General features: G+C 42.4%; 1 protein-coding gene across 3 annotated transcripts in view; it reads right to left on the bottom strand.

Moving 5' to 3' along the window:
* The window catches only part of usp13 (ubiquitin specific peptidase 13), a 104,102-nt gene that overhangs the window by 6,288 nt on the left and 84,357 nt on the right, over positions 1 to 13,457 (bottom strand). For 2 of the 3 annotated variants that reach the window (XM_041216023.1, XM_041216042.1), the window contains exons 16-19: positions 8,435 to 8,461; positions 7,737 to 7,880; positions 6,991 to 7,160; positions 4,311 to 4,464 (exon numbers count right to left, since the gene is read on the bottom strand). In XM_041216023.1, coding sequence (XP_041071957.1) covers positions 4,311 to 4,464; positions 6,991 to 7,160; positions 7,737 to 7,880; positions 8,435 to 8,461 — 495 coding nt within the window. The remainder of the gene's footprint in view (positions 1 to 4,310; positions 4,465 to 6,990; positions 7,161 to 7,736; positions 7,881 to 8,434; positions 8,462 to 13,457) is intronic. The other variant, XM_041216032.1, reaches the window with a different exon arrangement.

Consider the following 13,457-nt stretch of genomic DNA (forward strand, 5'->3'; position numbering starts at 1 on the left):
TTGCCCTTGTCCTTCGAGGTGGTAGTGGTCGTGAGTTTGGAAGGTGCTGCCTAAGAAGCCTTGGTGAGGTTCTGCAGTGCATCCTGTAAATGGTACACACTACTGCTACTGTTCATTGGTGGTGGAGCAAGTGAATATTTGTGGAAGGGGTGCTAATCAAGCAGGCTGCTTAGTCCTGGATGGTGTCAAGCTTCTTGAGAGTTGTTGGAGCTGCACTCATCCAGGCAAGTGGAGAGTATTCCATCATAGTCCTGACTTGCGCCTCCTACATGGTGGACAGACTTTGGGGAGTCAGGAAGCGAGTTACTCATCACTGGATTCCCAGCATCTGACCTGCTCTTGTAGCCACTGTATTTATATGGTTAGTCCAGTTCAGTTTCTGGTCAATGGTAACCTCCAGGATGTTGATGGTGGGTAACTCGGCAATGGTAATGCCATTGAATGTCAAGGGGGGATGGTCAGATGGTCTTGTTGGAGATGGTCATTGCCTGACACTTGTGTGGTGCGAACGTTACTTGCCACTTGTCAGCCCAAGCTTGGATATTGTCCAGTCTTGCTGCATTTGGACATGGGCTGCTTCAGTGTCTGAGGAGTCGCAAATGGTGAACAATGTGCAATCATCAGCGAACATCCCCACTTCTGACATTATGATGGAAGGAAGGTCATTGATGAAGCAGCTGAAGATGCTTGTGCCTAGGACACTACCCTGAGGAACACCTGCAGTGATGTCCTGGAACTGAGATGATTGACCTCCAGCAACCACACCATGGTCAATGAATGGATGCCCTTTGGTTCGTCAGGAGGGTCAAATCTGGTGAAGGCCTTCATTGATGGAAAGCCATATATGAAGCAGCTGTGCCTCCTTCACTATTGCCTGCATTCACAAATTCTAAATTCCTATACGTTACTCTTGAGATGCAGCAACTGTGATGTCAGGCCACAGAGTTCTGAGTAGCTTTTTAAATAGTGCAATGAAGCCACAGCCTTTCATCGAAAGGAGGTCTTCCTCCTTTCTTCCCAAGCAGACTCCTGCGGCAAGAAGTTAGAGGGTGACCCCAGTAAGGCCCCTTCGTGTTTGCCCTTCCCCTTCAATGCCACTCCGCAGCCTTCCTTCCCCATTGCCTATCATGTTTTCAGCAACCCCACCCTCGCCTCAGAACCTACCCCTGGTTGAAGTGCCAGTTGCGGAAAGTGTAGGCCTGCATGAGTACCACAGTACAGTGATGTTCTTCGGGTAGGTAGAGAGCAGGAGCAGGCCAACCCTACAGCCCCAGCTGTATGGTGTTCATTGCAACAAGACTGCGCGCAGTGCTGAGGCAGATAGGCTATGTACGTTGTACTCACCTCGATGTTACCAGCAAACTGAAGCCTGACTTGTGCACGCCACCCCTTCTCAAATGGGTTTGAGGCTGACGTAATTTCCCGCTGGCATGAGGCTAGATTGGAATGTGTGACAAGACTCTGGTGAGCAGCTGTTTTAATGTGCATTCATGAGATGTTAATGGATACAGATGGCATTCACGCCACTAGTCAGCAGGATAACCGACCTGCCATAAACCCGCCGTCGGGAGAATTGCAAACTGTTTTTACATCAGTCCATGGATTTCCGACTTTTTGCCTGCTGCTGGATTCTCCACTCCTGCCCACCAAGAAACCTGCTCTGGGCAGGATGGGAAAATACCGCCCATTCTCTTTGTTATCTGATAAGGAAATATGTACAGGTATATGGAAAGAAAGCAAGAGAACGGCACTAAGTGAATTGCTCAGTCAGAGGCTAGTGCAGACATGATGGGCCGAATGGCCTCCTTCTGTGCTGTAACTTTTCTATGGTTCTATGGTTGGGCTGAATGTCCCTTTTCTGCTCTATAGCAATTCTTTTTTTTTTATTCATTCACAGGGTGTGGCTTCACTGGCTGGGCCAGCATTTATTGCCCATCCTTAGTTGCCCTTGAGAAGGTGGTGGTGAGCTGCCTTCTTGAACCACTGCAGTCCATGTGGTGTTGGTACACCCACAGTGCTGTTAGGAAGGGAGTTCCAGGATTTTGACCCAGCGACAGTGAAGGAACAGCAATATATTTCCAAGTCAGGATGGTGAGTGGCTTGGAGGGGAACTTCCAGGTGGTGGCGTTCCCATCTATCTGCTGCTCTTGTCCTAAATGGTAGTGGTTGTGGGTTTGCAAGGTGCTGTTTAAGTGATTCCGAGTTGTATAAAATAATTAAAGTCTACATTACTGAGACAGAGAATGACCTCTAGTAAAAGCATTCATTCTGGAAAATAAAGAGATTTAGTCAGTTGTGCATCATTTAAAAACTTCTTGTGATAAAATTATTGAACAACTCGTAAGTAATTTAGCAGCAGTGTGCTAACTAGTCACATGATTTATACTTTTAAAAATTCTTTTATTGTACATACATTATTCAAGAATTGGTTTGACAATGGTCAGAATCGCTCGTATCACAACATACTCAAAAAGCATGTAATCTAGACATCCAAGTGCTGGAGATAGTGGATGAATTTCTAATATCAAAGGTCAGAACTATGAGGAAAGATTGAAGAAATTTTGGGTTTTCAGCTTGGAATGTATGTGCCTGAGAGGTGACCTTATACAAAAATACAAGGCAGTGAAGGGAATGGAAACAATAAATCTGGAAAATTACTTAATATTGTAAAATAAAAGTAGAAAAAAAGAACATAGTTAAAACAAGTAAGCAGCAAATTCAGAACCGAGATTTGCAAATCCTTCTGCAATTAAAGAGTAATCAACACATGGGAACACAGTACACAAAGTAGTGCAGACAAAAAGCCTGGTATCATTTAAGAAATAATTCGATGTTATAATGGTTGTACCAAGATTTTCCTGACTGCATGGATTAAAATAGGATGAACAGTTTATCCTAAACTGCAATTATCTTGTACTTTGATGTTGATAATTGACTCATCTCCCAGATGTTGTTGGTTATGTCCCCGAGAGGTCAGCAGTATAAATTCAGGAAATATATTTTGATGCTCATGGAAAATCTGAAGTTCTCCACTTTGTTATCAGGAAGCTTTAGAAGTGTGTCATGCTTTTTGAATACCAGTAGGTATTATCCATGTGTTTCAACATCATAGAACATTCCATAAGAGAACCTGCATTATCAAGATCTAAAATGTGTCTTCGCTTACCCAATATCTAGGAAATTGCAACGATCCCAGGTGTTGAACAGTGAATCATCGTTGATTGGATATACCATTGCTTAGAATTTGGGCCTCGCCTACTTTTGGGAGTGTGGGGGGGAGGAGGGCATGGACTTAACTTGCGTTTCCCCCCCCCACCCCACCCATGGCTGGAGGAACAGAGGTCTCCAGGTTCGACCACAGGTCACATTTCAATATTGCCCACAAAGAGCAAGGAACCAACCGTTGAAAAGGAATCCAAGTTTGGGTCATTGCTAGTGTTGCAGTCGTGCTCAAGTAAATGTTGTTGGGGATTACAGCAATTTGTATGTGAAAACCACCTGAAAGAGACAGGCCCTGAATGCCCAGCAGTCAGCTGTATTGTCAGGATCAGAGAGGTACGGCTGATGACCCCTTTTTGAGGTTACTACTAACCTGTTAACACCAGGTGAAGCAAGTGAAAACTGACCCAAATAAAATATCTAGCCTGAGAAAAAAAATGAACTGACACTCAGAGTATGAATAGGTAATGGCATATAAAACAATAGGTTCATGACAAGTTCAGCCCTAACAGCACTGTAGGAGCACCTACAGCACATGGATTGCAGAAGGTCAAGAAAGCAGCTCACCACCACCTTCTTAAGGGAAACTGGGACTGGGTAATAAATGCTGACCCAGCCAGTGACACTCGTATCCCATAAAAGAATAGAAAAAAAAAATCACAGTTTACATGTCAGTCAGATAATCCAGAGATCAATAAATCCACTCCTCAATCAATAAATCTACAAAATGCAGGAAAAACTAAACTGTGATTGGCTGATTATCACTTTTCAATGCAGTCAAATGTCCTGCATTACAAAGAGAAGTCAACAAAAGAAGGTTCTTTATGTGAGGTGGGAAACTCACCTCACAACAAAATGCAAACAAAAATGTTGCCTTTCATTTTAGACAAATGCTACAATGAGAGAAAAGTTTCAAAAGTCAGGCAGATAATTAATGCAAGAAATCAGCATTATGCTTTTATAATAAATATTAAGCTATTTTACTCATAACTATGTTGTAGCTGAATTAATTTTTTAATTTCCTTTGCTTAACTTTGTAAAGTTATGTTTGCTAATTGGCAGCATGTGTTAATGCACTTCAGTGGACTTACTTCCAGGTCCATCCTTGATTCTGGGCCCTACTGGTTCTGCTTCTGCATTTGTATTGACATGTGATTGTGTTTCAACATCCGATGCTGTCTCGCTCTCATCCTCATCATCTACATGTGTGAAGATCCAGTCCAATGCTCTTTCCAGGTTGTTATTCTACAAAAACAGCCACGTAATGATGAATTTTACTTTTATAATTGAATCTACTGAGTCCCAATAAAACCATTTGTGTTACACCATCAGGTTGAAAAGGCACCAGAGTATCACTAATGAAGATACAGTATCCACCATCAATATTGTTCACGCTTAGCTCGGACAACCACCTATATTAGACAGATGCACAAGCCAATGGTTGCCTGCACCAACCAACTGCTGCCACTAGATGGAGCCCAGGACTTAATGAGAGTTCAGTCGAGAAGTCAGGAGCAGAGCCAGCAACAGGCGCCAGAGGTCAGGAGACACCACAGAACAGACTTCAAGGACTGTGGTAAGAACAGAGGCCAGGGGGCAAGGATGGGAGTTGGCAAGGCCAGGAGAAGCAAAGCCGGGAGCAGGAGGGAGAGGGACTGAGGGTGAGGGTGGAAGCACTGAGGCAAAAGTCATGTGAGCCAACAGGCCACAGAATATTATAAACAAAAACAGAATTACCTGGAAAAACTCAGCAGGTCTGGCAGCATCGGCGGAGAAGAAAAGAGTTGACGTTTCGAGTCCTCATGACCCTTCGACAGAACTTGAGTTCGAGTCCAGGAAAGAGCTGAAATATAAGCTGGTTTAAGGTGTGTGTGTGGGGGGCGGAGAGATAGAGAGACAGAGAGGTGGAGGGGGTTGGTGTGGTTGTAGCGACAAACAAGCAGTGATAGAAGCAGAATATCAAAAGATGTCAACAACAATAGTACAATAGAACACATAGGTGTTAAAGATAAAGTTGGTGATATTATCTAAACGAATGTGCTAATTAAGAATGGATGGTAGGGCACTCAAGGTATAGCTCTAGTGGGTTTTTTTTTTTATTTTATATAATGGAAATAGGTGGGAAAAGGAAAATCTTTATAATTTATTGGGAAAAAAAAGAGAAGGGGGAAACAGAAAGGGGGTGGGGATGGGGGAGGGGACTCACGACCTAAAGTTGTTGAATTCAATATTCAGTCCGGAAGGCTGTAAAGTCCCTAGTCGGAAGATGAGGTGTTGTTCCTCCAGTTTGCGTTGGGCTTCACTGGAACAATGCAGCAAGCCAAGGACAGACATGTGGGCAAGAGAGCAGGGTGGAGTGTTAAAATGGCAAGCGACAGGGAGGTTTGGGTCATTCTTGCGGACAGACCGCAGGTGTTCTGCAAAGCGGTCGCCCAGTTTACGTTTGGTCTCTCCAATGTAGAGGAGACCACATTGGGAGCAACGAATGCAGTAGACTAAGTTGGGGGAAATGCAAGTGAAATGCTGCTTCACTTGAAAGGAGTGTTTGGGTCCTTGGACGGTGAGGAGAGAGGAAGAATATTATGTCTGTGGCAAATGATGTTTAAGTGAAACTGACAATGTTAAACGAATATACTGACACTATGTTATTAATGACGTCAGAGTGAAAAAACGTTAAGTGAATTGACGTTAAGTGCAGACGTACTGTTGCATTAGTTACTTAATACGAAATACCTTTTCTTTAGTTTGACATAATGGTTGCTTGTTAAGTAATGTTTGAGCTATGTTGATTTTAGTTTGTTTGTTACAGTAAAAGTCTTAAACTGTGGAATCTTGTCCTTCGATTCTTTAATTCAGTCACTGGGAAATTTATCTCTTTTTAAAACTTATCAATCTTTATGGAAATCTTAATATACAAGCCTAAACAGCAGATGAGCTATTTATTCGACTGTGGGAAATCCATGTTATAGTCAAACACAAACATCTCTTTTTGAATATACAGGTGAAACCATGAGAATACTGTGGCTACTAGGTCAGAGGCTGGAAATTCTGTGGAGAGTAACTCACCTCCTGACTCACCAAAGCCTGTTCACCATCTACAATGCACAAGTCAGGAGTGTGGAGGAGTACTTTCCACTTCCCTGGATGAGTACAGCTCCAACAACACTCAAAAAGCTCAATATCATCCAGGACAAAGCAACCCACTTGATTGGCACCCCATCCACCACCTTAAACATTCACTCCGTCTACCATAAGTATATCGTATCAACAGTGTTTTCCATGTACAAGATGCACTGCAGCAACTCTCCTTTGACAATACCTTCCATACCCACGACCTCTACCACCTAGAAGGACAAGGACAACAGACACATGGGAACACCACCCTCTGCAAATTCACCGCCAAGCTACCTGACTTGAAATTATGTTCTGTTGCTTGATTGTAACTGGGTCAAAAACCTGAAACTCCCTTTCGCACAACACTGTGAGTGTACCTACTCCGGATGGACAGCAGGATGGTCTACATGGCTAAATGTCACATCAACTCTCATTTACTGACTGAACCAACTACTTAAAACACAGATGTTTATGCATGAATAGGAATTAATCCTTTAACACAATTGCCATTTTTCATGGATGACTTTGTTTTACAAGATTATTGAATATTTAACATTTTAGGCACACCAGCAATCTCAGATTACACAGTTAGACAAGGATTGACACCAATTGTGTTAAACAGTTTGCTGTGAAAATATGATGGGAATTCAGACTTACAGTTGCTTTCAATGCATGGATGGCCTGGTTCCTAGGAAATCCCATTGATGCAATGATGGCAACAATCTCTTCTGGTGGTTGGTTTTCCATTGAAGAGGCCCCTCCTGCTAGACCAACCTCATTATGGCTCACCTCATTATATCCTGATAGTGATAGCGGCTCAGCAAAATCTAATAGGGGCAGGGAAGTTTCATTGTAAAAACGAAATATAAGCAAACGCTTTTTCGATTTAAGAACCTATCCTCACTTATGGGGTTTATAATTTTAATAGTGCAGAGTCCATCTTCCAAGTTAATGATAGCTTTGCAACAGATACAGACCACTGAGACATCCTCTGTAACTGTAAATGGTGGCATTTTGGTCCTCGTGTTATACTTTAACACTGTTTATAAAAATCCTTTCAGAAAGTATACAATTGTAATTTAAAATATGGAGCAAAATCCCAAAGAGCGTAAACTCCTGGGGGGGTCGTGATCAACTACATAACATAACTGTGGGCAGCTGCTTTTCCCTAAAATCAGCAAAACAGATACTTATATTAACATTGCCACATTCAGAGAAGATGTCTAGAAATTTCACATCAGCCCATTTTAGTTTTATTCTTGGTAGCTGTGAATACTCCCTGAGTATTCAGCAATACTAAGCATATCACTGAAAAGTTTAAATTGAATTCACTATTAGGCATTTCGTCAGAAAACCTTGAATAATTTGTACTCATATATTGGCTATCAGGCTTCTAAGCTTACCAGGTTCTTCCATGTGTGCTATGATCCAGTTAAAGGCCAGCTCAGCCCCCAAGTTTCCTGTGTAGTATACTGCTTTCCGACATGCCTCTAGTGGAAAACCCATCTCAGCCAACTGCATCACTGCTGATTCATCAATTTCAGGAGCTGTGAAAAAAAAAGGAACAAAAATGGACAATGGCTACAAAAGCAAACTTTGTGCTTTCAGGGAGTGCTATTTATATAGCAAATGGCAGGAAAGCCAAATGTCTGCACATGCATGTAAGAATCTCTCCACATAATATTAGTGTTTGATGCATATTGATTGAAAGATCTGTGCTGATCATTTGTAGAGTATAAGCATTTATAAACCAGGCAAGGTCTGCAAGTAAGATCAAATAATATACAAATTATACCTGGACTAGAATTACATCCACGGGAAAAATGGTTCGGTTATACACATTCCTCATTATTATTGTAAGGAAAGGATTAATCAACCTGGCATTCGGGCTTTGCAAACTGGTTTGAAGTAATAGTATGCTTTAAGATTCGAAGCATAAAACATACTACACATCTACAGGAATTATTTTTTAAATAGAAACACGAAGGCAGTTTTTATGAAAATTGAAACGTAGGGGTTAAAGCAGAGAACTGTCCTTTTATTGGCTAAAATAAAATCAGAAGTACATTTTCTAAAATAGGAGAGTGAAACTGATACATACACTCCATGTAATGGTTCAGCAGACTGCCTGAAAGATAAAAACAAATCATTATTTTACCTCCATTTTCCATCAGCTTTAATCTCCTCCCTTTCAATTTCCTCAAAAACACTGACTGATATTTTGAGTCCACATGCACAAGGTACTCCACAGCACTTCACACAAGTGGCATCAAACTTCAACCTAATCCTGCTCTCATACAGCACTGCCGCAAGCAGAACTTGTTCCCTAACATCAAGAGCAACAACCACTGCAAATCTCCCTCATCACCAATCCAATGGTACCCTGGCCCCAATTGTTGCCTGACTGAGATCAGATAACGCTGCAAGCTCTAGGGATTGAATCTTGGATCTCCCTGGTTTATATAAATCAACACTATACCTGATGGTAGTTACTCACTGAGTCAACGGCAAGCTCTTGAAAACAATATTAAGAAAATGCGCAACTTTATAGAAACCTAGGATAGCTAAAATACTCGAAGAATAATGTGCATACATAAATGCCTTTAATAGAGAAAATGTGCACAAGTGCTTCAGAATGGAAAAACAGATGTTGAGCAATAGAATAGTTTGGAGAGATGGCTAAAAAACATGGTTTAAGGTATAACTTTTAAAAGGAGGCTTTTAAATGAGGAAGTGAAGTAGCAAAGTGGAAGGGTTTAGAGAGAGAGTTTCAGGGGTCAAAAACAACGTGGCAGAAGGCTTTGCCTCCAATGATGGCAGAGAGGATGCACATGAGGCCACAGTACAACTGTTGGCTAGGATATTAGGCTAGAGGAGGCTCTAAAAGTAAGATTGGACAAAGCCAGGGTTGGGCATTGAATGAGAATGAGGATTTTAAATATGATGCACTGAGAAAAAGTGGCTTTGGGGATTGGTAAGGACTGAGGTTTAGGTGAGTGAAGCCTAATGCTTGCTGGGTATAGGGGAGGAGAATATTAGACATGTTGGAGCATAAGTAAATTGGAGGCATGAGGAGAGCATTGTAGAAGTCATGTTTTGAGGTGTCAAGCAATGACTGTGCCTTTGATACAAAAAACATGCCTCATGGAGACCTGTCCATGAAAAATTTTTGCCTACTCCCCAACCCAATAGTTACTTGGTCTCCAGGGGGTACTCTTGGACTCCTGTCCAAGGGAGAAAGAGCAGTGCCCCCTACCTGTGCCTTTTTTCAATGTCACTGTCACTGCTACTGTTTACCTCTGTTACTTGGGCCTGTTCTGGGGCCTCTGATCTCTGACACTGCCTCCCTAACCTTTCCCCATCTCCCAACGCACACCACCAACTACACCCCCACAACTGCTCCATCGAAGAAAGTTTCTTCTGGACACTGAACACATGGGCCTGCAGTGGTTGTTTGACCTGCGGCCCATTCTGGGACATTCTTGTCTACTGGCAGAATGGAGAATGAGAGAGAGAAAATGACTAAGATTAGGGGGAGTAAGAGAGATTCCATAGAAAAAAATTGCATAGAATTTACAGCACGGGAACAGGCAATTCCAACCCAGAGGTCTGTGTTGAGTTTATTATCCTCAAATACTTCAGTACTTCATCTCGTTCTATCAATATATCTTTCTTTCCTCATACCTAGCTTCCCCTTAAATGGCTCCATAGTATTTGCCACAACCACCCCATGAGGCAGTGTGTTTCACCTTCTCACCAGGGAGTAAAGATTGACTGGGGCACAGAAATAGATTGTGGGGGTGGAAAAAGAGATTTGGGGGCTGGGAGACATAAAGTAACAGTGAGGGGAAAAGAAGGACAAGGAAAAGTGAAAGTGCAGAGAAAAGTTGGCATAGAGAGACTACAAGAAAGCCATCTTCAGCCAGAAGTGCCGAATGGATGACCCACCTCGGCCTCCTCTGGAGGTCCCCAGCGTCAGAGATGCCAGTTTTCAGCCAATTCGATTTGCTCCACGTGATATCAAGAAACGGCTGAAGGCACTGGTTATTGCAAAGGCTATGGGCCATGACAATATCCTGGCAATAGTACCGAAGACTTGTGCTCCAGAATTTGCAGCGCCCCTAGCCAGTACAGCTATAACACTGGCATTTACCCAGCTATGTGGAAAATTGCTCAGGTATGTCCTGCCCACAAAAAGCAGAACAAATCCAACATGGCCAATTACCGCCCCATCAGTTTACTCTCAATCATCAGCAAAATGATGGCAGGCATCATTGATAATGCTAACAACCGGCACATACTCAGCAATAATCTGCTCACTAATGCTCAGTTTGGGTTCTGCCAGGGCCACTCAGTTCCTGACCTCATTACAGCCTTGGTTCAAACATGGATAAAAGAGCTGAACTCCCGAGTTGAGGTGAGAGTGACTGCCCTTGACATCAAGGCCGTGTTTGACTGAGTGTGGCATCAAGGAGCCCTAGCAAAACTGGATTCAATGGGAATCAGGGGGAAAACTCTCTAATGGTTGGAGTCATACCAGCAAAAAGAAGATGGTTATGATTGGTGAAGGTCAATCATCTCAGTTTCAGGACAACACTGCAGGAGTTCCTCAGGATAGTGTCCTAGGCCCAACCACCTTCAGCTGCTTCATCAATGACCTTCCTTCCACATAAGGTCAGAAGTGGGGATGTTCACTGATGATTGCACAACGTTCAGCACCATTCTCAATTCCTCAGATATTGAAGAAGTCTGTGCCCATATGCAGCAAGACCTGGACAACATTCAGTCTTAGGCTGAAAAGTGGCAAGCAACATTCATGACAAATAAGTGCCAGGTAATGACCATCACTAACAAAAGAGAATCTAATCAACTCCCCTTGACATTCAATGGCATTACCATTGCTGAATCCCCCACTATCAAGATCCTAAGGACTGCCGTTGACCAGAAACTGAACTAGACTGGCCATATTAATACTGTAGCTACAAGAACAGGTCATAAGCTGGGAATTCTGTGGAGAGTAACTTGCCTCCTGGCTCCCCAAAGCTTGGCCACCATCTACAAGGCACAAGGAATGTGATGGAAGACTCTCCACTTGCTTGGATGAATGCAGCTTCAACAACACTCAAACTCAACAACATCCTGGACAAAGCAGCCTGCTTCATTGACACCTCATCCACCGGTAGCAGCAGTGTATACCATCTACTACATACACCGCACCAACTCACCAAAACTCCGTCAACAGCACCTTCCAAACCCGTGACCTCTACCACCTAGAAGGACAAGGGTAGCAAATGCATGGGAACAACACCACTTCCAAGTTCCCCTCCAAGCCACACACCATCCTGACTTGGAAATATATCGCTGTTCCTTCACTGTCGCTGGGTCAAAATCCTGGAACTCCCTCCCGAACAGCACTGTGGATGTACGTACACAACACAGACTGCAGAGTTCAAGAAGGCGGCTCACTACCACCTTCTCAAGGTCAATTAGGATGGGCAATAAATCATGACCTAGCCAGTCATGCCCACATCCCATGAACAAATTTTAAAAATCTCATAGTTGCTTTAGGAGCAACATCATCAGAGGTTTGGAACAAAGCTGTCTCTTGGTCCTTGTAACATGAGAACATTGAAACAGTGGAGGGAAAATGTATATAAGATGAGGGTAGTTTAAAAATGAATCAATCATCCAAAGTTGCTGTCACTTGTATGCCAAAGAACTGAGGGTTTTGATATAGCAGGAAATAACAGTGGAAAAAATTATTGGTATTTTCACAAATATGCAGGGAGCTACAGAACCCATAGGAATTATTAAAATCACAGTTCTGTTGATACCTCATGAACTCACTACTTTAACTTTATACTTTACTGATAGTTACTATGATAAAGTGCACTAATGAGGAATTCTCAGTGTTAGTTAAAATGAGATTATTCATAGAACTAGTTCCTAAAGATCAGTAACCGGGTTCATTCTGTATGATTTTACATTACCCACTTAGTGAAAAAGCTTAGCGTTTTCATCTACACAGAAATAATCTTTGTAATTTTCATACCATTTCTGGCGAGGTATTTGTTTTAATTTCAGTTCTCTGTATCTCACAAATCCTATGATGCCCTTGCATTTTATTTACTCAAAGAGCAATTTACTACATTTCATGGAGTTGAAAAATTACCATGATGTTCATTTTGTGTCTTTCTAACAATGTGGCTTGTATTAGAAAGTATAAACCGACAACCAAGCTTCTAAAATTGACAATACACATTCTTTTAGTGGGTGGGATTCAATGTGTGGTGACTGTTTCTAGTAAAAAATATACGTGTAATTGGATATTCTTTCCAGGTTCGCATGACCACATCAGAAGTAGCAACTTCACTGTAGTTAAAACATTAAATGGTCTATGTAAAATTCTTGGTGTTATTATGCTAACAAAAAAAATACCATAAGTCTTTCAGCCACTCCACAACTTTGACTAAATTAGAATATTTCATAAAAGATGCCAAAAAAGATCAACTAAGGCACAATTACTCACTGCCAATGTTTTGGCTCTTGTCTTTATTAAATATTGAATTCTGAATCATGGTCAGTTTTTCACGATTATGCGGACTTCTTCATATCAAGTCCAAGGGTTGCAGGCTTGAATGGATATGTTGGACAGCTGGTTTATCCATTCACCACCAGATCTCCTGAACTACATGGGTCCTGCTTTGTCTGCCAAAACTGCTCACTTTCCCAGAATCATCCTGGCTTCTTTTCTCTACTGCAAACCAACTTTATAAACCTCTCTCCTCTGCCTTCTCCACCCGCACATCCAACAAGTATAAGCAGCTTCTGGACTTCTTTGTCACCAAGAATGAGGCTGTCTGATAAGCTGCATTTGCCACTGCCTTCCTTTCCTCTAGCCCAGCAGACCAAACTTCCTCCAAGGATCCCCCCACATCTGCCCTAGCCCTGAACTTGCACCCTTCTCTAGGTTCCCTCCTATCTCTCCGCATCCTTCTCTAGTTTCCTTCCTAGCTCTCCTCATGCACTCTCAGAGATCATCTTATCCACGAGACCCCATGCTGCTCCCTCAACCCTATTCCTACTAAACTGCTAAGCACCCAACTACCACTTTTGGCTCCCAT

The sequence above is a fragment of the Carcharodon carcharias genome, chromosome 2 (genome assembly GCF_017639515.1).
Source record: "Carcharodon carcharias isolate sCarCar2 chromosome 2, sCarCar2.pri, whole genome shotgun sequence".
Taxonomy (NCBI): domain Eukaryota; kingdom Metazoa; phylum Chordata; class Chondrichthyes; order Lamniformes; family Lamnidae; genus Carcharodon; species Carcharodon carcharias.